The 25,097-nt window shown below is 48.9% G+C and overlaps 1 protein-coding gene and 1 pseudogene across 2 annotated transcripts in view; one reads left to right on the plus strand and one right to left on the minus strand.

Annotated features, from left to right (window-relative positions):
- The window catches only part of SREBF2 (sterol regulatory element binding transcription factor 2), a 60,332-nt gene that overhangs the window by 33,254 nt on the left and 1,981 nt on the right, over positions 1 to 25,097 (plus strand). Inside the window, exons 8-18 of the mRNA XM_079141211.1 lie at positions 6 to 198; positions 691 to 872; positions 2,834 to 3,110; positions 5,501 to 5,670; positions 14,937 to 15,105; positions 16,774 to 16,891; positions 17,666 to 17,775; positions 18,750 to 18,882; positions 20,263 to 20,431; positions 22,345 to 22,530; positions 24,899 to 25,010. Coding sequence (XP_078997337.1) covers positions 6 to 198; positions 691 to 872; positions 2,834 to 3,110; positions 5,501 to 5,670; positions 14,937 to 15,105; positions 16,774 to 16,891; positions 17,666 to 17,775; positions 18,750 to 18,882; positions 20,263 to 20,431; positions 22,345 to 22,530; positions 24,899 to 25,010 — 1,819 coding nt within the window. The remainder of the gene's footprint in view (positions 1 to 5; positions 199 to 690; positions 873 to 2,833; positions 3,111 to 5,500; positions 5,671 to 14,936; positions 15,106 to 16,773; positions 16,892 to 17,665; positions 17,776 to 18,749; positions 18,883 to 20,262; positions 20,432 to 22,344; positions 22,531 to 24,898; positions 25,011 to 25,097) is intronic.
- On the minus strand, positions 9,561 to 10,257 carry LOC306662298 (biorientation of chromosomes in cell division protein 1-like; annotated as a pseudogene). The gene has a single exon. The product of its transcript is annotated as a biorientation of chromosomes in cell division protein 1-like (transcript).

Consider the following 25,097-nt stretch of genomic DNA (forward strand, 5'->3'; position numbering starts at 1 on the left):
TGAAGGTCAAAGATGAACCGGACTCTCCTCCTGTTGCACTGGGCATGGTAGACCGCTCTCGAATTCTGCTGTGTGTCCTCACCTTCCTGGGCCTCTCCTTTAACCCCCTGACTTCCCTGCTACAATGGGGCGGGGCCCATGACTCTGACCAGCACCCGTACACAGGCTCTGGCCGAAGTGTACTGTCATTTGAGTCAGGTAGGTAGGGGGCCCCTCATGCCACCTGGGTGTAGTGTACTGTTATGGCAAGTCATGTGTACAAACCGCACGACATATCTACCAGATCACAAAGGAGTGGTGGGCTTCTTGCTTCTGATGGGGGCTGGCATAAATTACATTGTAGAAATAACGAGGCAAACTGAAGTTCAGTCAGAAAGAGCAAAACAAACGAGGAGCCTGTACCCTGGGGTTGGGCAAGTGGGAGGGTGGGGATGGTACCTTTTGGGGGGAGTTGATATTTTTCGTACCTGAGTTTTAAAACCAATATAACCCTCTTTGACTAAGATTTTTATGGCACTCAGCTCCATGGTGTCAAGGACTACAGGATTTCTATTTAGGCTATGAAATTTTCTGCCCTTTCTTCTGAAGACGAGGTAGAAGGCTCATGGATGTCATACTGCTGGGATCTGTTAGTTGCCTGGCTGCTCCACAAGGCACTCTTGGCAGCTTAACTGAGATACCCCTCTTTAGGTTCTGGAGGCTGGTTTGACTGGATGATGCCAACGCTCCTCCTATGGCTGGTAAATGGTGTCATTGTCCTGAGTGTCTTTGTGAAGCTGCTGGTCCATGGAGAGCCAGTGATCCGGCCACATTCCCGTTCCTCAGTCACATTCTGGAGGCATCGGAAGCAGGCGGACCTGGACCTTGCCAGGGTAAGTTCTGTTATCCACTTTTTCTCATCCTCCCCAAAACTTGGCAAAGAATTCAGGGATTGGAATTGAGTCCCCATTATGGATGAAGACCTGTGGCAGCTGCTGTGGTAACTCAGAGGAGAGGGCACCTATTTATAGATGATGCTGTGGACACAAGATGTCTGTGGCATGACAGGAAGAATGAAGTACTTCTGGGGCTGAAGGGATGAGTTCTGACTGAGGGGACCTGAGGTGTGGGTGGGACTGTCCAGGGCTAGAAGGACAGGCATTGCAGAAGGACCATCTCAGCTGATAGCAGCATGAAGAGAGAGGCTATTTGGGAATTGGCAAGTTCTGTGGGTATGCCTGGAATGCAGAGTGGCAGAGAGAATGAGGGCAGAAACCGGTGGTGTGGTTAGGCCCAAATTGGAGAGAACTGTAACTGAACCAGTAACCGATTTAGGGCTTCATATCTAATTCTCTGGAGAATCAGGGAAGGTTTTTGAGCAGGAAAATTAGCTGAAAGTTTTCATTTGAAATCAACAAAGGGTGTTTAGGGGAAGGATTCAGTGGCAACTCAGAGCATTGAACGGAGAGTTATACTTCTCAGGAGGTGTGTGGACCAGAACATTCCTCAGCAGCAGTTAACCTCGAACCTGTTCTCCCCTCCTGCAAGCTGCAGGACCTTCAGTTGAGAATCAGATTGGCCAGGCTGGATATGTCAACCATGGCTTGGCTGTGGGTCCTAAAATATAGACATGATGAGGAGCCATTTCCCAAGATGGATATCGTAGAGGCAGGTTCAGGTTTATGTTTGACAGGTGTCATTCTGGCGGCAGTGTGAAGGGTAAGTTGGAGGAGGGAGAAATGAAATGCACAGAAACAAATTAGGAAGCTCCCGATATAAGCCAGGTAAGAAGTGAAGACAGGGGCCTAGAATTTAAAGGAAAACCAGAACTAAAGAAACACATAGATATAAAAGGAAAGGACATGATGGTGAGGTTGACTCAACCATGGGAGAGGCTAGAAGCTGTGTGTTCTTTCTAGACCATGTTGCTTGGAAATATGAGAACGCTCTTTGTAGAGTGAGCAGTGATCAGGAGGCAGGCTGTAGGGTTTGAGAAGGATCAGGACCCACGTGTTTGGGAAGTTGCATGTCTACTGCAAGAGGGTGCTTGGGGAGAATTGGGTTAGTAGGACTGAAGGGGCAAGAGCCAAAGACTGGGCCTGGGGAACAACCAACCTTCCAGGGAAAGAGAGCAAAAGAAGTGGGGGATTCTGCTTCCTGTAAAAACCTTTAGCACAGGTGCTTCTCCTGGCAGAAGGAGAGGAGAAAGAGGTCATCAGTGTTAATATAGCACTGTAAACTCTCCATTCGACCATCTCAGGTTGTCAGAGCGATTCCAGGTTAGGGGAGTTCAGCTGTGCGTTTGCCTAAAATCATAGGTCTCAAACTTCCTCAGACATGACATTCTCCTGGAGGTCCTAACACCAGAGGTTGTGATTTAGTAGGTCTGGGGCAGGGCCCATGACTGCATTTCTCACAGGCTCCCTGGGCCTGATGCTACTGGCCTCCAGGGACCATACTTTTGAGAACCTAAAACCCTAAAGGAACAATGCAGTTCATCTCAATCTGAGTTACCATCTTACATGTAAAATCTAGTGTGGGGAACTCTGACCATCATTTACTCAAAGATAGACAGACACACTGCAGTCCAATTTAGTAAAAAGACTGGGAAATACCTCAAAAGTCAGCAGTGATTTTTTTTTCTCCCTATGGGATGGTTTCTTTATGTGTGTGTGTGTGTGTGTGTGTGTGTGTGTGTGTGTACACATAAATTTTTTTTGTAGCTTTCTGAAATTTCCCAGATTTTCCTTAATGAGGACAGATTCTGATAATGAAGTTGGGAGAGTAGAAGTCTATTAAAACAAAAAGGCCACAGCAAAGCCAGTCACCATTATATCCTTTTGCTGCTTTGTAGGGGGATTTTGCAGCTGCTGCTGCCAACTTACAAACCTGCCTGTCAGTGTTGGGCCGGGCACTGCCCACCTCCCGCCTGGACCTGGCCTGTAGCCTCTCCTGGAATGTGATCCGCTACAGCCTGCAGAAGCTGCGCCTGGTACGCTGGCTGCTCAAGAAAGTCTTCCAGCGCTGGCGGGCTACCCCTGCCACTGCAGCTGGCTTCGAGGACGAAGCTAAGAGCAGTGCGCGTGATGCAGCCTTGGCCTATCATAGGCTGCACCAGTTGCACATCACGGGTGAGTGACCAGCTACTACTTTTTGGCTTGCTGCTAGGTGCCCCATACCATCTCCTCCAGTTTTCCAGGTCTCCACCCTGAGTGCAGCCCCCTTTATGTTGCTTTTTTGGACCCACTTTCCACCTCATTCATAGCTGTAGTTCACCATTTCTAATATGTACCTTTGTTTGCTAGTAACATCTCTATACTCCTTCTCTTTTTTTTTAACATCGTTATGCTTTTCATGTGTCCTATAAACGATGGCACGTTATGGAGTAGTTGATAGTGATACTTAATGGTGAGTCTTAAAATTAATGGCATCTTAGATTCAATGAAATATGATCATTTATTTCATACAGTAAGCTCCTGCTCTAATCGAAAGGCAGACAGGCCTGCAGATGGATGGCAATTCAGTGTAGTGTGTTGGTACAAGGAACATGTTTCTATGGGCGGGGATTCAAGAAAGACTTTCTTGCAAGGTAAAGTCTCAGCTTCTGCAGGAAGAATGCAGAGAGCAGAAGATGTGCCTCCTAGGTAGAGGGAGGTTGCAAAGCCCCACACCAGGTTGACTTTTTTTTTTTTTTTTTGGTGGTGGTTCTGGGCATGGAATTCAGGGCCTTGTGCATGCTAGGCAGGCACTCTACCAACTGAGCTACATCCCCAGTCCCTGCAGTCTGACTATTAAGAACAATATTCCAGTATTCCTAAAGCCACAACGCAAGGGGCAGGGCAGTACCTGCATGGGAAGAATCTAAACGCCAACAGTGTATCCATAGGATCCATTGAAGGACATTAGGAAATAATGACCTGATTGGATCAATGCTTCTTAAGAAAAAGCGGTTTTCTCTGGTGATAGATAGAAGTTGGATCCAAGAGGATTAAGGCTAGAGTCAAAGACCAGATGGGAACTGAGGCAGCTCGAAGATGAGAGATGCTGAAAGGACAGATGGAGAAGAAAATTAGCAGGTGGAATTGACTGGATTTGGGGATTCAGTGGATGTGACAGGTATAGCAAGGAGCCAGCTAGGCTCTTGCCAAGCAAGAGCAGTTTTCCCAGGAAGAGGTGAACACTTGCCTGTGAGACCTGGCCTACAGGGGATAGCCGATGAGAAAGGGCATGTGGAAGGATACCTCACGTAGAAGACAGCCAGAGCATGGGAGTCAGAGTGGACTCTGCCTGAGCAGGGCAGTCACAGGTCCGAGGAGGACTGAGAGACTTTGTGCTGGGGGAGCGAAGACAGAGATGATAGAGGAGGGTAAGTTATTGCTGGGACTTCACCAGCAGTAAGGTGAGGGTCAGAAGGTAACTGTAGATTTTGGAAGGTGTTGTAAATCCCTAGTGACTTTAAGGAACTTCAGCCAGAAATGGAGCACACTTGGGCACTCAGATCAAAGAAGTGACCAGGAGTGGAGCCAGTTTTACAGTTTCTACAGAAATCCCTATTTGCAAATCTCCCCTGATTCTATTCTTTGCCTCTCAATGTGTCTTTGGAACAGACAAACCCCACACCCTGGTTTCTGATCAGGAGACTGTACTGTACTGGCTGTCAAATTCTAGAGAATTTCAGCTGGAGAACCTCACATCACTCATTCCTTCCACATTCACTGAGCATTCTCTGGACCAGGGCCTGTGGGAGGCACTGAGGGGACAGGTGACTACGGTGTGGCTTCTGCACTGCCACTACACCGTACCCTTCTCCCCTTGAAGAGAAAGCTTAATGCCTCTTAGGGAATATAGACACCCCAGGTCAATACAGAATGATAACAGGGCTGAAGGCCATCCATCATCCCAGTGGGAAGAACACAGCTGAGTGAGGTCATGAGGCCTGGCCTTGCCTCCTCCCAGCCTTTGGAGACCAAAGCAAGCAACACAGCCTCAGCGTTGCCCTCAGATGGCTGTTGTGCATCTTTCACAGGAGAGGGCATAGCAGTCCTTTCATAGACTCCTGCCTACCAACCTGACACATGTCTGGCCGTCATTGCTCAGTTTTGTTACTTCTTCAATGTGATATATGCTTATTTATTGTAATCCAAACCTGCTTTAGGCTTTTTTGTTTGTTTTAAGTTTTCATTACCTCCACTGAAATGTTTGGAGACTCAGTACTGTATCAGCAGAAGGTAGCCATGTTGTTGATATTATTTTGGAAAATATTCTAAGTCCTTTAAAATGACCAGCAATCATGACAACTCCCATTTTACAGAGCCAAGTACCCAGCCACCCTGTGAGGTAGACAAGAGCACACAGCTAGTAAGTCACATGGGAACCTGGTGTCCCATCCAGATCTGTCTGATCACAAAACTTCACATCTTTCTCCTCTGGAACCACTGTTCCTCTTATTGTGCTTCATAAAGCGGGAAATGTTTACTTTGGGAAATCTGTCAACATTAGTGTCTATTTCTGCCTGCCCTAGGGAAGCTTCCTGCAGGATCTGCCTGTTCAGATGTACACATGGCTTTGTGTGCTGTGAACCTGGCTGAGTGTGCAGAGGAAAAAATCCCACCAAGCATACTGGTTGAGATCCATCTGACAGCTGCCATGGGACTCAAGACGCGGTATGGAGGCAAGCTGGGCTTCCTGGCTGTGAGTATCCCTCATTTCCTTCTACAAAACTCTGCTGAGCATTGTCCTCAACCAGTAGCTAAAAAGCAGTGTGGGCCAACCCTCTGGTATCTATCATCTAAAGGAATAGGTATTCATTGACTTAACTCATGCCACAAATACACAGCAGTGAATGAAACAGACCAAGATTCCTCCCCTCCTGTCCCTTACATATACGCAGGACATTCTGGTGTCCTGAGGCAAGAAGACTAGTTCAGAGATCCTGTGTGGCTGTACTCAGGGGTTCATATTGAGCTGTTCATACTTGAAATCTTCTGGTTGTATTTCTTGGTTCTTTTATTCACCCAAAAGGCATTTATTGATCACAGCACTGTGAATCCAGAAATGAAAAGCAGCGCTTGTCTGCAAAGAGCTCATCAGAACTAGGGTGGGAACTGAGGGTATCGAGTGCCTCCCAGCGTGCCTGGCGAGGTGCCAGCATGGGCATTCACAGCTGGCTAATTCCCGGGCCTTGTTATCAGCTAGTTCACAGCATTTGCTGACCTCAGACTTTCTTTTAGGCTTATTTTACACAGTGCCCCACTTTGGGTAGACTGCTGAACACATTCAGTTACGTCAAAATGGAATTATCACATCTCAGTTTGTTTCCATATCTTAGCAATGGAAGTGGTAAGCTGAGAATGAACAGGAATATGTCTTTTGGTGACACTGGGTGTTTCCCGAAGTGCATCCCTATAGTCTAGGTGACAGAGGACACTGAGAATCCCAGTCTTTCCATGTTTTGACCCTGTTTCTGTGAACACAGTCAAGACATCCTTCTTTTAGCAAACTTTATTGGGCATTTGCTCTGGGCTGGGCACTTCCAGAGTAGACATCACAGTGAGCAGGGCCTTTGCCCTGTCCTTGGGGAGTATACAGTCTGGCAGGGGCCAGGCCTTCAGAACAGTGTGAGGGTGAGTATTGGGGTGGGGCTGACCTACTGCCTGAAGAAAGCATGCTGGGCTCCTGACTGGATCTCAGGGGAGGTCTGGGTGAGCTCTCTGGGAAACCTGAATCTAGGCTGAGAGTAGGAGGCACTGGCAAGGCCTCTCCCCTACTCAGTTTGTTTGTCTTAGTGCTCTGGACCTAATTACACATATAATTTCTTAGCCCCCAAATTTCGAAGACATTTTACCAAAGCTCAGCATACAAGAAAAAAAGACACACATTTGAACTTGAGGACTTTTCACAAAAGGAACTCACCCATGTAACAACCACCCAGATCATGAAGAATGTTCCCAGCATCCCCAGAAGCTTCCTTCAAAGCCCCCTCCACTCTCCCTGCCCCCATTCAAGCTAAGCTAACCACTATTGTGAATTCCACCAGCATAATCTGTCTACTGTTTGTTGTTGTTGCCTTTTTTGTTTATTTTATTTATTATTATTATTTTTTTTTTTTTTTTTTTTTTGGAGTACTGGGCATGGAACACAGGGCCTTGAGCTTGCTAGGCAAGTGCTCCACCACTGAACTGCCCCCAGGCCTTTGGTGATTTTACAAAGTAACCCATTTAACCAGCAGACAGATCAAGAAACAACCTCAAAAGGTCCCCTTGCAGTCATTAAACTGCTTCTTCCCCAAGTTTCCCAGCCAAGGAAAAACATCTGATCACTCAGATGTTTTGCCTCTATGTAAGCTTTATGTTTGGAGAGCAGGCAGTGTGTACTGCTTTGTGTCTGGCTTCTTTTGCTCACTGTCATGTGTATAAATCACTCATGTTGTCACATGGAGTTGCAGATTGTTCATTCATAGGACTTTATACTGTTACACTGTATGACTATACCATTACAGATGGACTCTTGAGTTGCTTCCTGTTTGGGATTTTTCTGAATAGTGCTGCTGTGAGGAATGAATGGCATTGCAGGGTCATATGTCATGCATATTTCCAACTTGGTGCCAGTTCCCACTCCACCGGCAGTGTACCCAAATGCCCGCTTCACATCCTCACCAAATACGTGGTAGCATCACAGGCTTCCTTGGTCCTTTTAGTGCATCTCGTTGTAGTTTATATTTGCATTTCCCGAGTGATCGTTGATGAGCACCTTTTCGTATGTTTATTGGCAATTTGTAGAGTCTCTTTGTGCAAACCCTATTGAGTCTTACCTGTTTTTTATTGGTGCTGTTTGTCTTTTTGTTGATATGGGAGCTCATTATTCTAGATGTGATCCTTTTTTTGGATATGTGCTTCTGCAGATATCTTCTCCCACTGTGTGACTTATTTGCCTTTTCTGAAATCTAGATTATTAGTCTTCTTTTATAGGTAGATGCTTTGTTTTGTTCACTAAACCTTTGCTCTATGTCAGTCATGAAAATGCTCTCCTGTGTTGTCTATATAAGCTATATTTTTTGCTTTACACATACAGATCCCTGATCTACTGGAATTGATTTTTTAATATGGATATCTATCTGACCCAATACCTTTATTTTAAATACCTGTTATTTAAAAAAAAAACTCCACTGCACAGTGTAACACCTGTTTTTATAAATCTAGTGTCCAAGTGTGGTGGGTCTGTTTTGGGACTGGAATTTGTTCCATTGTATCACCACACAGCCCTAAAGGCTCAGTTTTCTAGTTGGTCTTAATATCTAGACGTATCAGTCCTCCACCTTTAGTGACAATTTTTTGGTCTTCTCCTGGCCATATAAATTTTATGATCAGCTAGTCATCTCAAAAACCCCACTAGGGAGGCTAGGGTTGTGGTTCAGTGGCAGAGCGCTCGCCCTATCCCATGTGAGGCACTGGGTTCAATCTTCAACAACACATAAAAACAAATAAAATAAAGGTATTGTGTCCATCCATAATTTTAAATATATATATATATATATATATATATATATATATAAAAGAAAAAACCCCAGCCAGGCACGTGGCGCATGTCTGTAATTCCAACAGCTCGGGAGGCTGAGGCAGGAGGATCACAAGTTCAAAGCCAACCTCAGCAACAGCAAGGCACTAAGCAACTCAGTGAGACCCTGTCTCTAAATAAAATACAAAGTACGACTAGGGGTGTGACTTAGTGGTTGAGCGCCCTTGAGTTCATCCCTAGTACCAAAACAAAACCCCAGTGGGATTTCAGTTGTCCTTACTACTAATATGCATCTGCCCTTTTTTTTTTTTAAGAGTACCAAATAATTTTTTTACAAAACTTAACGCCATTTACTGATAATTCACTTTTCTAAAAAACACAAACACGAGAAAAGAACAAACATATCCAAGGCTCACTAGCCCTTGGAGGACAGGGAACCTGCAGACGTCTCTCCTTGTGCCTGATGTCTCAGCATCCTCGATCACTCAGGCCTCCGCCTTCCGTCACCTCTGACCAGGGGAGGAACCCGACTAGAAGAGTCACGGACAAGACCATCACAACCGACTTTAAGGCTATTGATGCTCAGGGCTGTACATTCTAGTCTAACTCTGAGAAAGACACTGATTAGCACTGTCCACCACCTACTCCCCACTAAGCTCCGCTGTCCTTAGTCTCTGAGTCACCTTCGGAACTGGCTATGTTCTTTCACTGTAGCTTGTTTATCCCAGAGCACAAACCCTCGAATCCATGTGCAGCCTCCACGTTCAAGTATAAAGTTGTCTGAGAGCCACTCCAGTGGCTGTAGTGCGCATACTCTGTAGTGTGTACCGGATGTCGTGCCCCCGAACAAGCAGGTGCAGTGGCAGCCCAAAGCAGGGGCACATGCAGCGTTCCCACCACCAAACTTGTTCCTTCTCTATCTGGACACTGCCCCACAGTCAAGATGGAAATCTTTTTTTTTTTTTTTTTTTTTTGCGGTGCTGGGGATCGAACCCAGGGCCTTGTGTTTGCGAGGCAAGCACTCTACCGACTGAGCTATCTCTCCAGCCCAAGATGGAAATCTTTTGAGTTCAGTGGCCCTCGGCCGGATGAAGTCATGCTTGCACGGAACAGGGATCCATTTCTTCACCATTAATTAAATGGAGTTTTCAAAAGGTGCCAGGAATATTCTTAGGAAGTGTCCTGGGACGGCGCTGGCGGGTCCTGGCTCTCTGGCTCGGGAGGGGGCGCCGGCACAGCTTCCTTTTTCTGGGCCGCCAAGAACTCATGAATCGCTCATTCGATCTGTGGCCTGAAGATGTGGTTGAGTTTTGGATCCACCACCTGAGAAATGATCCTGTCTACTCCTGCTTCCAGCATCCCCGCCTGAACCACGCTGTGCCTCAGCCCGTTCCGTAACTGGTTCTTGTTCATCGTAGGATTCCATTCCTGCTTGTCTAGATGTGTTGACACAAAATTATCCACTTTTTGCCTCGGGTTTTGGTAGGCTGGCTTGGTGTCCACGTCCGCCAGGCAGTCCGGGCGGAAGCTGTCAAACAGGCCGCGGCTCTTGAGCTGCTCCACGATGAGTGCGATGAGCTGCGGGTCGCCGGGCGGCAGCAAGGCGGGGTTGCTGGGGCCGCCACTCCCGCCCGCGCCCGCCGCCGTCCACCATTCCTGCGCTCTGCGCCGGGGTGCGGCTCCTGCTCTGGGACCTGGGACCGGGGACCTGCGTTGTGCGCGAGAGGCGGAGAGCCCCACGGAGGCAGCGGCAGGTCTCTGCATCTGCCCTTTAAAAAGAACTCAGAGAAGGGCTGGGGATGTAGCTCAGTTGGTAGAGTGCATTGCCTTGAATGCACAAGGCCCTGGGTTCAATCCCCAGCACCGCAAAAAAAAAAAAAAAAAAAGAACTCAGAGAGTCTTTTTGAAGTAGGCATATGTGTCGCAGCTGAGGATCAGGATTGTCCCTAATCCAGGCATGGTGGGGCATACCTGTAATCCCAGTGACAGGAGTGCAGATTCAAGGCCAGCTTGAGCAACTTAGTGAGACCCTGTCTCAAAATTTAAAAAATAAAATGAAAAGGGGTAGTGTTTGGTCAGCGATGGCACACCCTGGTTCATTTCCCACCATATTGTGCGCGCGTGCTCACTCTCTCCCCCTCTCCCCCCCCCCCTCTCCCCCCTCCCTCCCTCTGTCCCTCTCTCCCTCCCACCTCTCCCTCTTTTTCTCTCACACACACAAATACACACAAATTATCCCTGAAAGCTAGGTACACAGGCGTGTGCCCATGATCCCAGCTCCTTGGGATGCTGAGACAGGAGGATCACTTGAGCCCAGGTGTTCAAGACCAGCCTGAGCAACAGAGCAAGACCCCATCTCAAATAAAGAAAAATGCTCCTGCCCATGATCCCCCCAGATAATATTTTGTATGCCTGACAAGCAATGAATAATCTAGTGTATATTTTCTCAGAAATTTTTCCCTACACATATTAATGCATGTATACGTTGTGATTTATTTAATGTAATCATACCATAAACCTTGTTTTGGCACTTGCTTTTTTTCAGCCTAATGATAGATCTTGGTCTTCTTTCCTTTTTTGGTACTGGGGAATTGAACCCACCGGTGCTTGACCACTGAGCCCCATCCCCAACCCTTTTTATTTTTTATTTAGAGACAAGGTCTCCCCGAGTTGCTTAGGGCCTTGCTAAGTTGCTGAGGCTGGCTTTGAATTCGCGATCCTCCTGCCTCAGTCTCCTGAGTCACTGTGATTATAAGTGTGCCACCGCGCATGGCTTGGTCATCTTCGTAGTGACCTTATTCTGCAGAGATACTTGGTGCTGCTAAGGGACATTTGGATCATTTCCAGTATTTGCTATTATAAACTGTGTTATAGGGAGCATCTTTTTACATTGTCCTCACCCACCTCTGGCAACTTCCTCAGACTAAAACTTCTGATGATGATGCTGGGTCAAAGGATATAAATATTTGGAACTTTAGTAGTTTTGCTTAGTTTGCACATATTTAGTAAAATGGGGAAGGAGAACTGCTATCTATCTCTAAGGTAATTGGCCCTTTCTGTTCCATTCCTTTGGGAGGTGTAAATTAAGAGACCCAGACACTTTCTTAAAATAAAGATCCAAAAGGAAGAAGGTTTGAGTTTGGCAAGATAGATTTAGCTAGCAAATGAACTAGGCTTTGAGGGCAAGTGGAGGGCTGGCCTCTGAAAATGTTTTAGACCAGAGGTTCCCAAATTTTCTAGATTCATGGCACTGTGTGTCTTACTGATTTTTTTTCCCCCCGCCAGTGGTGCCCACATCCAAAAGAAATACCTAAGAGTCATATATGTCAGTGGTAGTAGTTTAGTTCTGTTGTCAGTTGGAACAGTCCTAAATAGGGATTTATGTCTTCACAGGTTAGTACTCATTTGAAAAAAAATCAATCATGAAAAGAATATTTCTTCTATATTTTTGATTCTTAATAACCATAATTACTTACTAATCGGATGTCTGTGTCTGTTGAACATAACCTCTGAGTCCTCAATCAGATTAGGCACCACCACCACCTGCATTTCCTGTTCTACACTGGTTTTCTTTCTTTTTTCTTTTCATTCTTTGGTACTGGAGATTGAACCCTGGAGCACTTTACCACTGAGCTACATCCCCAGCCCTTTTAATTTTTTATTTTGAGACAGGGTCTCACTAAGTTGCTGAAGCTGGCTTTGAACTAGTGATCCTCCTTCCTCAACCTCCCAAGTAGCTGGGATTATAGGCATGCACCCCTGCGCCCAGCCAGTTCTTGCTTCTTTATCACAGTAACGCCCCAAAATTCAACTTCACCAAAATATGATGTCATTTAAAGGAAGGCATTGGTCTCCCACTGACACAGTGCACTACCTCAATCTGGTAGTTTACATGGTGTCCATCTGATGTTGAGCATTGTTATTTTCCTCAAAAATTTCACTTGGCTCCTGAGCCTTTGCTATGTCTCTTTAGAATGCCATGACACACAATTTGAGAAGTGCATGGTTAGCCACTTGGGGTGGTGGGGCACAGCACCTGGAGTTGGGACTGGCCTAAGAGTCCTGGAAAGTGCCCAGGGTTAAACAGTTCTGGGACTCCTGGGAGGGGCTCCTGCGCCTCAGCTTAGGAACGAATTCCAATGTCGATAAAATATAGGAAAATGTTTTTAAAGATTTTTTAGGAAAATTATCATAGGGCTATGATGCCAAGAAAATTAAAAGAGTAACAAGTTATTTTCTTAATTTCCCTTATAGAAGCAAGACTGGGGGTGTCTTATCCCAGATTTATATTTCTTATTACTTCAAACCACTAAAATCAAGCTCTCCTCTCCCCCACTGCGTTATAAGTAAAGTTATTCCTTTTTGAGAATTCAGCTTAAAAGTATATTTCAACTTAATGTTTTTCTAAATGGCTTCTGTGGTTTCTTCTTGTCGTACAACCTGACCAGGCTTTGTTTCTGATTCCATGTGTGACATTGGGGTCTTTCTGAGCGAACAGTTAGGCCTCAGTTTCCCCTTAAGCAAGCACTACATTCCCTTCCTGATTGGGCCTTGGGTCGGGCTATTCTTGGGAGATATTGGGGTCAACTGTTGGAAGACTTTGGAATTTCTGAGTCCCTGGAGTCTCACCCTCTCCAGCCTTGTCACTGCTCAGCTGCAGTTCTCCCGCTGTTTGTTACGAGCTGAGATTCAGTTGGCACTTTGTTGAGGGTCACAGAAGATCAGGGGTTCCTCTACATTTTCTCTCCAATATTCTTTGCTTAAAACTGGTCAGCACAGGGGAATAAAGATAATACCACTCACTACTCTATGATTAGAAATTTAAGTGATGTGCTCCCCTCGTCCCATCAGCTACTGTGAGAAGGTCAGAGTGTGTCTTTACAACAGATCGGCCAGGTAGTTTTCTCTGATACATGCAGCGATCTCCAGGTTCCCCTGAGAGAGGCAGTCTTTCCATCTGCAGCCTTGGGTGGTTTCACTTTGGCCATGCTATTTCTGACCCTGGCATTCAAGTCTTCTGAAGCTGTTATATTAGCCGATGGCTGCTTAGAGCCCAGTAAAGGTCAGAACCATCAGACTGAACCAGACCATGAGGCCACTGGCTTCGTTGTGGAGGCAACGACTGAAGTGGAATGGGCAAGTCCTGGGGCTGTGTCCCAGCAGCCCCCACTCTGGGCTCCTTGGCTCTGCCTGTGCTTTTCTCTCTCTCATTCTCTGCTCAGCTTCCTATTCGGATTGTTGAGTAGTTTCACAGGTTGAAAAATCATGAGAGTTTAAGTAAAGATGTCATCACTTGCAAGTTTTGGTGGCGCACGCCTTTAATTCCAGCTACTCGGGAGCCTGAGTCAGGAAGATCATAAGTTCAAGACCAGCCTGGCAATGTAGACCTGTCTCAAAATAAAGAGGGCTGGAGATGTAGCTCAGTAGTAGAGCACCCCTGGGTTTAACCCCCAGACTAAAGGTATCCTCACTCAAAAAATGACAGAACTTCCAAAAACATGTGACAGCATTATCCTTGCAATTTGGTTACTGGGGCTCTGAAATGCTATTATCCTGGTAAGTAGAAATGGAGACTGGGACTGGCAGTGGTGAATTACCCAGCAGAGTCTTGTGCTGGCTGGGGATCATGCAAGGAAGGCCGAGGGCTTTCTGGAGGAGCCGTCCTTGCAGCGCACACGTGTGCCTGCACGGTCCTGGGTGAACCTCCATTATCCTTCACTCCAGAGCTGTCTGGTCTGATAGTGGCGGCTGGATCTGCTACTGTTTATACCCTCTATAGGCAAAGGTAAAAGAAATGACACATTAGTCAAAGCAGAATATGACTTTGCCTTAAAATACTCCTAAAGATAGAATTAAAATGACACGAGATGGGGCTAGGGTTGTGGCTCGGTGGAGCACTTGCCTAGAACATGTGAGACACTGAGTTCGATCCTCAGCACCATATAAAAATAAAATAAAGGTATTATGTCCACCTACAACTAAAAAAAAAAAAATATATATATATATATATATATATATATATATATATTTTAAAATGACATGAGAAAATGTCCCAGGATCATGGGAGCTGCCTGGGTTGGTATTCCAGGGGCAGAGAGTGAGTATAGGCAGGTGACCTCTGGGAACCCTCCTCAGCAAACAACCCCCACCCCACTCTGCAAGTTGAGTGCTAACAGGACAGGATGCAGCAGGGGCCCCTTGTTACCTTGGGCTGTTCCCTCCTGCCCATACTGGCCAGCTCCCCAGAACAGTCCCTTGCCCTAGCTTCCATGATGTGCTTCACTTCCGGGAACCCGTGCAATGTCCCCCTCCACACCCATTCATCCCCTTTCCTTACGCGCCCCAGAGCCCTCCTCCACCATCAGGCTTTCAGATGATCTCATAACAGCTATAGACAGCCATTCTGCTACCTTGATGTCACCCTGGTTTTTGTCCTTCCACAGAACTACTTCCTCAGTCGTGCCCAGAATCTGTGTGGTCCTGAGCGCAGCGCTGTCCCTGACTCCCTGCGCTGGCTCTGCCACCCTCTGGGCCAGAAGTTTTTCATGGAGCGGAGCTGGTCAGTGAAGTCAGCAGCCAAGGAGAGTCTGTACTGTGCTGAGAGGAACCCAGGTGAGAGTGCCTTCACTGCCATCAGAATTGGAGACAGCCATGGGAGCGGCCCTGTTGCAGGTTCCTGGGCAGCCTTGGTCTCAGGCTTATATAATTCTTTTTTTGTTTGTTTTTTTTAATAGAGGCTCAGGGAGGTTAAGTAACTTTCTGAGGTTCCAAGCCTGATCAGAGCCTGTCTGTGACTGAGCTGGCTGTACAGCTTTGCTTTTTCAGTCAATCAAAGCCTGTGGTCCTTACATTATAATGTCACATATGATAAGTTTTGATTAAGCACCAACTGTATTCTTAGTCCTTGTCCTGGGCACTTTGAAGATACAAAGGATGTTTGGGGCTTGCAGTTCCCTGGCCTCTGGGCCTTCTGTCCCGTTGGGAAAGCAGATAGACATATATGGAGCAGTTGGGGAACAATAGGCAGCAGGCAGTCATCAAGTGCTCAGAGTGGTGACAGGAACAGGGCTCCAGGCACTGAAAGGAGATGCAGGCTTTCTGTCTCTGGCATTTGATAGTGATTGAAGTTGACTCGCCTGGCCTTGGAGCTGCAGAGGCTCGTCGGGGTGTACTCAGACCTTGAGTGCTTGGTGGCTTTCTGCTTTCTGCTGCACTTTCCCCCTCTGAATGGGGGCCTGTAAGGAGAGGAGGCATGCTTTGCAGGTATAGGAGGGCTGTCAAATATTTGGAGGTGGTTGCTGTCCTTTTGTTTTAAATTGCTCAATGTAAGAATTACGTTGAACACCAAAGAGTAAAGAATGAAAGAAAAAACAATTCCTAAGTTTTCCAGCCCCCTTCCCCCTGATGACTTTGTTTATAGCCAAGACTTCCCACAGGTTCGTGTGCCTCTTTTAGTCCTAGGGTCTAGGCCTTATCACCCAGAAAAATGTTCATAAATGTTCCTCTTCCTTCTGGTAGGGTCGAGGCCCCTGTCTGCCACTTATGAGGGGCGGAGAGGTGCCAATGATGCCATAATTTGGGGCGTTCCAGTAAAGGGGCTTATCAGTGACATTCAGATAAGCAGGCATTGCGAGGTCCCTCCTAGTTAGCTTGGCCAGAACACGGCCAGGCTCTGGGGCAGCGGCAGCGCTCTTCACGTCCGCAGCACGGCAGCCACCGCTCACCATCCCTCCCTGGCTAGCTGTTCCCTTGAGCCTCAAGAAGAGGCAGCCTCTTAGACTTGGGGTAGTGTCTACCTTTCCTTGTTTTGTTGTTTTTTTGACAAGCTTATGGCCATCCCTTTAGAGATCCAACGTTGAAGTCCTGAGCACAGTGCCGAGAGATGCAGCGCACACATGGCCATCCTCCAGCGGGCCGAATCTAGAACTGCTTAGAGTCTTGGGCTCTCCAGTTTGGGTTGACTCCCCTTCCTACCTTGTGGCTATTTAGCAGAGTAGTTTAGGAGTTTGGTGGGGAAGAGGAATTTGATCCCCATTACAAGACACAGCTTGGGTCCCTTCACCATCCCCTTTTCTCTGTAAAAACAAAGTGCTCCTAAAAAAGACCTTTTTTTCTTTGGGAGGTGGGGGAGCTGGGTTAGAACGCAGGGCTGTGCACATGCTAAACATGCACTTGTGTGTAAACATGCACTTGTGTGCTCTGCCATTGGGCAAAACTCTTAGCACCAAAAAGGCTCATACGTAAGACCCATTTAACGCGTCTTGCTTTTATCTTCTTCAGCTGACCCCATTGCCCAGGTCCATCAGGCCTTCTGCAAGAACCTGCTAGAGCAAGCTGTGGAGTCCTTGGTAAAACCTCAGGCCAAGAAGAAGGCTGGAGACCAGGAAGAAGAGAGTTGGTAAAGTTCCTAGGCCACCCCATGGTGACAGGCCAAGAGATAGAATGATTCCTTTGTCTTCATTTTTCAAAAATGGAACCCTATGTGAGCTGACTTGGCCTCTTTTCTAGACCAAGTACATCTCTTTTCCCCTCTTACCCATGCCTTTACCAAGTGCAGCCAGTTTGTTGGAGCAAGTCAGGAATTTAGTTAAATTTGTTCATCAAATTAAAGCAGTAGCCTGTTGAGAGGGGATAGGACTGGTATGTGCAGAGCGCAGCAGAAGGCAGATGCCACTAGCCTGGATATCTTGGGTACCCAGCCCCTCAGTGAGCATGCCTACAATTTTACATAGTTACTGAGCACAGCCTTGCCTTTACAGAATAAGTCCTGGGAGGCAGAAAGGTGACAAAGTCATTCTCATACAAGATCCAGGTCCTGACAGTGTAGTGTATTTGAGGAGGGAGGGAGGGGGCAGATCTGCCAGGGAGAGACAGAATTTCAGGGAGGACATTGGAACTGGGCCTTAAGGGGGAGGAGTCAGGGTTGGCTGAGGAGGGGAGAGAGAAAGGTTGGCCCTCCTGGTAGAGGGAAGAGCCCAGAGACAGGTGAGGAAGGCTGGCCTGTGGAGTACGGAAGGCCACGCATGGGCAGAGCTCCCTGCACCTCGGATGGTGGGGAGAAGGGGCCAGAAAGGGCCACCGGATCTTAGAGCTGGAAAGCTGAACAGCCAGCTCATGAGCGTGGTCTTTGTGTATGTTCTAATGTACATGGGAGCCTTTCTTTTCTTTTTAGTGAATTCTCAAGTGCTCTAGAATACCTGAAATTGCTTCATTCTTTTGTGGACTCTGTGGGGTTTGTGACCCCACCATTCTCCAGCAGCTCCGTGCTCAAGTCAGCCCTTGGTGAGCATCTGCAGGTGGCTCCAAAGTCCTGGGGGTACTTAATTCAGTCATGCCCAGCCCTTCTCTCTGTGCCCAGGGTTAGCTAGGAGTGTACACTCAAGCCTCTTCTCTGGTCCCAGGTTTATATCTCGGGCCCTGGCTGGGTGATTCCCAGATGCTGAATAAGCAGCAGGTGGTCCAGGCATCAGGGTGCACAGTAGCCCCCTGAGGCTGGTCCTCCCACTCGATGCTGAGGAGACTTCCATCTGGCATCTCTGTCACTATCTGACTTCCCTTGGTCTTGAGGGTAGGAGAGCAACCTTACTGACTGAATTGACAGCAGGACATTCTTCTCTCCCTCAACTGCCATCAGGATGCCAACCACATTATTGCCACCTCTCAGGTTTCTGTGACCACTGGGTGATGAAGGTGCCCAGCTACTCCCCGCCCGCTGTCCCTAGGGAGGGAAGAATCCCAGAAAAGCAGCCACTGCAGCATGACCAGCGACCTTGCAGCCTCTGTGCTTCAGTTTAGAAGAGGGTGTGTTCTCTGATGTGACATCTCTACTGGCTTTGTGAAATCACTGGTATCATAATTTTTCAGTTGAAAAAAACTGAGGCTGAGAGAGGAAAAGATATAAAATATTCTAAAATAAACCTGCTACTACTGATTGATTTGAAGACACCAGTCTTTATGGCTATTGGACGTTTAGGTTGTGTCCAACTCTTCATTTAAAAATAACACTATAGTAAAAATCTTTGTTAAACTTCGCTAAGCCAATTTTGTTGGTAGATTGCCAAAAATGGGAATATTGTGTTAGCAGGAGTGCCAATTGACGCTCCCACCAGAATCGTGCGTGAGGGCAGCCCCGAGGCCCCTCCCCATCATGCGAAGGTGAAGACGCCATGCACCATGTAGGGCAGGCCACTGAGCTGTGCAGAGCTCCCCAGGCTGCTTCCTGTGGGCACTGGAGTGTTTCCTGCTGTTCCCTCTAGGTCCAGACATCATCTGTCGGTGGTGGACATCCGCTATCACTATGGCTATCAGCTGGCTCCAGGGAGACGATGCAGCCGTGCGTGCGCATTTTACTGAAGTAGAGCATGTCCCCAAGGCCCTTGAAGTGACTGAGTACGTAAGGCTTCTTGGCTACGCACCTGCTTCTCTCCAGGAGAATCTTGTGTGGGTTAGTGAGAGGGGGCAGGTCCAGGTGGCCACAGTGAGCTGAAGGGTCAGAACTATGGTAGATGGGAGCCATAGAAGGGGCAGCGCACACAGCCTTCCGTGTGACCACTGGGCCGTGCACAGCTCGATGGTTGCCTCAGCAGCTATCAGTACCATTCTGGGACCTCCTCCTGCTACCACAGGCTGCAGGAGAGAAAGCAGACTGGTTCCTGACAAAATTAGAAACTGCACAGTGGAGGCAGCAGTGCTATGTGGCTGCAGCCACTCAGGAAAGCCAGCATCTCCCTGAAGCCTATGTAGGTCCAACGTTCCTTCCAGGTTCCTTTCAGCCGCTCTTCGCCCCCATCAGCCCTGTCAGCCTCTGTAACTAAAAGACCTGTAGCTTGTGACATTCCTCTGAGACTCATGTCTGCACCTTGGGGACATTTGGCCCTTAGTGATGGGCAGCCCTGCCTGCCGTCACCCTGGCTGTTTCTGATTTAGTCTGAGTGATCCTGAGAGTGACTGTAAAATGCTCCAAGACAGAAAGGCCCCAGGGGCTCCTGTCTGGAGAAGCAAGGCTGGCACCTTTCCTGCCAAACACTCAGCCAGGAGTGTGGGAGGGAATTGAGAAAGGTGGGATGAGCAGGTTAAGCCCCGCACTCCCTGAGGTAGGTCTAACAGCCCAGTTTTATTATGTGGCCCCACTTTAAGCCCACTGGGAAGTAAGCACCCAACCCTACATGAGCACTCCACCTGAGGGCATCTCTGGCCAGCTCACCTGAGGAAGCTGAGGCTCAGCAGATAGGTTATCTGAAACTGCTTCACTTCTAGACGGCAGAGCTTCAGCAGAGAGCCAAGACACCTTCGTGGGCATCCCTGCCCCTAGGATACAGGTCCTCCTGGCTCCCTGTGCTTTTTGGAGCAGTGATGCTGTGGGGACCTTCCCGCTTCCCATGCTTTCCCCAGAGACTTTTTAATAGCAGCCTTTGGGGGAAACCGTCCTTAGAGAACAGGTACAAAACAATGGGGCCAACACCTGATGTCACTGTAGGTAGTGGCCAGCAGTATTGGGGCCACTGTATGGTCAAGGAAACTAGACACAGTTTATCTGAATTCCTGTCTTAGGTGGCTTCTTATCTGGTGGTTAAGCCTGGGTCTTCCAGACTTGTTGCTGGGGAGGGGCGGACCTAGTTCAGGGCTGGCATTTCAGGTCTGGAGCTGGCAGGAACTATATGGCAGCATTGCAGTTACAGACCCATGTGTTACAGTGACGTGGGGTATGGTGGTAACCAGCTTGAACTCCCGCCTGTCCTCCTGCTGCTCACCTCCCTGTCACTGCTGCAGGAGCCCCCTGGTGAAGGCCATCTTCCACACCTGTAGAGCCATGCACGCCTCACTCTCCGGGAAAGCAGATGGGCAGCAGAATTCCTTCTGTCATTGCGAGAGGGCCAGTGGCCACCTGTGGAGCAGCCTCAATGTCAGTGGGGTCACTGCTGACCCTGCCCTCAACCACGTGAGTAGGGGCTTAGCTGGCCTCTGGAGGTGCCAGAGCTCTGGTCAGTCTGAATGCTCCCACCCCTCATGCTTGCCCAGCATGTAGGACCGTCCAAGAGACGGAACTGTACTAGTGGCCCCTTTCCCAGAATGTGGCCTGTTGTCTAGGTGGATGCCGTTTTTTGCTTCCCAGGGCAAGCATATTTGCCTGCACCTCTCTAGGCTCCCTGAACCCCAGATCCGCTGGCCACAGTTCTCTGCAGCTGGCCAGGGTCCACATGTGCTGCAGGCAGCTCGTCTACTTCCCAGCCTCTGCTGACAGCCTTTGAGCGGCCCCGACCCTCAGGCAAGCACCTGAGCCAGCAGACTACCCTGGTGCCTCAGCGGCAGCCGCACACCTCCTGGCGGGCAGCTGCGGTGCATTGTAGTTGCATTGCACGTTCTGGCAGTACTCGTGCAATGTTCCCACAGTGCATCCCAGAGGCCTGCTCGGCCTGCGAGACTCCCACAGGCCCTGACCCAAGGCCCTGTCACTTGGGGAAGGGATCCTTGTTAGAAGATGTTGCAGAAGGCACGGCTGTCCTGGGACAGCTGACATCATCGGCTTCCCTGGGAAACGTGGCACAATGAGGAGCATCCTGGAGTGTCAGCAAGCTGCTCACTGGGGTTGGTCCCAGGTGACTTGGCTGGCACCTCAAGTTAAAGGTTATCAGTGGGCCTGGGCATTGGGTGAATCCCAGTGTCAGCCCTACAGGGACAGGCAGTGTGCACAAAAGACCAAGGAGAGGCACTGTTGGGCTCTCTGTTGGTCTCCCTTAGTGTATGCCTTCCTGAGAGAGCCAGTCTCAGCTAAGTTGGGGGATGAAAGAGGCTTTAGAGCCACCCTTGGGGCTGCGGTTCCTGGGTAGCAGCTCTGAAGTGAGAGAATGGGCCCAGGAGAGCCCAGAGATCCATCTGACCCAGGCCTGCTGCCCCATGGCCCAGAGGCATTCCTGTAGAACCCAAACCCTAGAAATGCCAGCTTTTCTTCAAGGAGAGGTTTCCTGATCATTTCCCCTTGAGGCTCTCAGCAGCCAGAACACAGAATGGCCAAGGTCAGGGCTCCTGCAGGCATAGGCAGGGAGAAGGGCAGGGTCTGGGCAGCACAGTGACCTCCACAGGTCCAGTGCCGGGGAAAGGAAAGCCAGGCTGGGTAAGGTGAGAAGTCAGCCAGGGAGAGTCCCTGTGAGGGCCAATAGCGAGAGGGCTGCCTTCTCACTCACTGCTCCACGTGGTGGTCACGGCATCGGGAGCTGCGCAGGCAGCCAACTAAGTATGTGGCTGCACAGTCCATGAGGCCTACACAGATAAAGATCAGTAGTCCATCTCCTGACTCCGGAAACAGGTGCAGAGAGGCTGCTGGATGCTAGGGTCCTGTAGGTAGTAAGTGGAAAAACAAGATTAATCCAGGTCAGCCAACGGCCGGGGCTCTGACCCACTGTCGGTCTCCCTTCGTGCGCACCCTCCCCTCCCACCTCTGGAGCTCTGTTGCCATTTCCGATGGACTCTGGATGCGCCTGGAGAAGGAAGACCTCGGCGCTTGGGCATCTCAGCCTCCAGCCAGCCCTGGGGGCTTCCTTGAGGTGGAGCACCTATGCCCTCAGACCCACAGTTTTAGTCCTGCCCCTGCCACTTACCTGGGCTGTGTTGTCCCTCGCACAAGCCACTGCCCCTTTCAGAGACTCAGCTTTCCCACTTGAAGAATGGAGGGAAAGATCTACCTCCCAAGACCACAGGAGGGACCAGTGCTCCCACCAGCTCTTCTCTTTCCCCAGGCTCTGTGCTGCACACTGTGCCGAGTGTCAGGCCGAGGGAGGGCCTAATGGGCGCTGGCGTCCCCTGAGTTAGGCATAAGCCAGTCACCTCTCTTCTCTCTCTATGATCATTCCACAGGTGGTCCAGCTGCTGACCTGTGACCTATTACTGTCACTGCGGACATCACTCTGGCAAAAGCAAGCAGGCGTCAGCCAGGCCCTGGGTGAGACCTACCATGCCTCAGGCGCTGAGCTGGCCGGCTTCCAGAGGGACCTAGGAAGCCTGCGCAGACTGGCACACAGCTTCCGCCCGGCATACCGCAAGGTGAGGCCCAGGAAGCTGGGGGGATGGGCAGATTGGGGTGGGCTGGGTGCTACGTGTTTCTTTGTTCAGCACTCATTGTTGAGTACCTACTGTGCCCAATCCTGAAGTACAGCAACGAGCAGCCACATTCTTGTCCCTGGACAGGGGCAGCTCACAGAGCCAAACCTCACCAGTCAGATGCCAGGTGGGAGGACTTAAAATGGCAGGCCGGCAGTTCAGGCACTCCTGGTCCTAGCCACAAGGGGGCTTCCCTGACTTTTAGAGCGACAGAATCTCCTTAGAACCACATTTAGCTGGTGCCCGCAGCTCGGGAGGCTAAGGCAGGAGGATCAAGACTTCAAAGCCAGCCTCAGCGAAAGCAAGGCCCTAAGCAACTCAGTGAGACCCTGTCTCTAAATAAAATACAAAATAGGGCTGGGGATGTGGCTCAGTGGTCAAGTACCCCTGAATGCGGTCCCCAGTACCAAAACACACACACACACGCACATTTAAAGAGAAGTTCACTTTAATCCTTTCTCTGAGACACTGGGGGCTTCATTTCTGCTGCCTAACTTTCTCCATGTTATACCCACTGGGCAGTGGCTCTACCTGCTCTGAGATAACTCTCTGAGGACAGTTGTGTAACTGAGCTTGCTGGACTCAAGTAATTTCCTTGCTGATTTTTATTGCTAATTAAAGTATTAGACACTTTGTTGTTTATTTTTGGAGATGGGTCTCACCTTGTGGCCCAAGCAACCTGCCTGCCTCAGCCTCCTGAATGCTGGGACTGCAGTCACATGCCACCACACCTGGCTGGTATTAAACCTTTTTTAAGTATATTTATTATTAATTGACATATAGTAATTGTAGATATTTACTGGGCATAGAATAGTATTTCAGTACATCTGCTTAATGTGTAATAATCAGACCAAGGTAATTGGCATATTTCTCACCTCAAACATTTATCATTTCTTTATGTTGGAATCAAAGTATTTTTACTTGCATACTTTTTTTTGGTAGGGAAGAGAATGGCAGGGGAACAAAAGGGGGGTTGTTTATTTTGATAAGAAATGGAATCAGCAGAGACTACCTGAACAGAAGCTATAAAACAAGAGAAGTTTTTCTCTCATAGAGTCCCCCTCTTGCTCACTCTTTCCCTGTCACATATACATGTGTTCACACACATACACACACATGTGCAAGCACAGTCTCTTAATTGAATTATTTTCTAAAAATTTGAGTGAGGAGCCAGGTGTGGTGACAATCCCAGTGACACAGGAGGCTCAGGCAGGAGGATTGCAAATTTGAGGCCAGTCTCAACAATTTAGTGAGACCCTGTCTCAAAAAAATAAAATGAAAAAGGTTGGGGATTTAGCTCAGTGATAGAGCATTCCTGGGTTCAATTGCCAGTACCACCAAATATTAAAAACCAGATTCTTTTTATTTGAGAGAGAGACTCTGAAGTGTCAGGGACGGGGAAATCACTACACAGATGGGAGAAGGTCTCAGAATGAGGCTGGGACCATGAAGCTAATAAACCCTCAACCTAAGGTGCTAGGATACCCTCCAGGGTCACACTGCCCACTGTGTGCAGCAAGCCAAGATGGCACAACAGACAAAATACAATTGCCAGAGAACCAGTTCTTGCTGTGGAAAAGAGAAGTGTGCCCCAAGGTTTGGGTGACAACGCTGTCTTGGGCGACTCATTCTGGACAACGCTCTGGTCTACTCACAGTGTGGCTGGCATCAAGGGCTCCTCTAGAATATTCTCCATCCACCTGTTCCTGCTGAGGAGACTTCAGTGGGTCCTCATTGCCACCCAGCAGCACTGACTGGGTATGAGGCATTGAAGAAAGAGGTTGGGATTTTAAGAAATTAGATGCCTAGACCTTGTCCTCCTCCTCCCACTATTCCTATTTACCTAAGTGCTGCAAACTTACAGCTGGAAATCTCTAGTCTCCTCCTTTCTGAAGAAACAGAAGGAAACAAGCCACGACCTTGGTACTAGCTCAGCTCTCCCCTCACCCTCTGTCCCTGCCTGCCTTGTCCTTTTGTCGGGCTGGAGGCAGCATCAGGACTGGAGGCTTCACACAACCTGCCTGTCTCAGCCCCAGAGGGCGCACCAGGGCCCATACCCCCGCTTACCTCCTTTCTTGCTCCTACTTGTGCCAGCTGGCTTTTGCTTTGTTCCTCTTTCCTGCCGCCCATCCAGGTATCTGGCTTGGCTTGGGGACAAGAGAGGTTGCTTTCAAGGGGTGAGCAAGACAGGGTGGCATGGAGAGGAGAGGGCAGCATCATCAGATGATAGATGAAATGGCTCAAGAAGTACCCCCTAGGGCCTGGAGAGGTGAGGACCGGGCGCTTGACTCTGTCCCCCTGTACTCTCCAGGTGTTCCTGCATGAAGCCACTGTGCGCTTAATGGCAGGAGCCAGCCCCACCCGCACCCACCAGTTGCTGGAACACAGCCTGCGGCGGCGCACCACTCAAAACGCCAAGCATGGTGGGTCCCACTGCCCCCCATCCCTGGCTCTGCCCTGCCCTGCCCTGCCCTGGCTGTTGGGGAGCCCAGCCTAGCTCCAGCACCCAT

Source organism: Sciurus vulgaris (genome assembly GCF_902686455.1).
Source record: "Sciurus vulgaris genome assembly, chromosome: 5".
Taxonomy (NCBI): domain Eukaryota; kingdom Metazoa; phylum Chordata; class Mammalia; order Rodentia; family Sciuridae; genus Sciurus; species Sciurus vulgaris.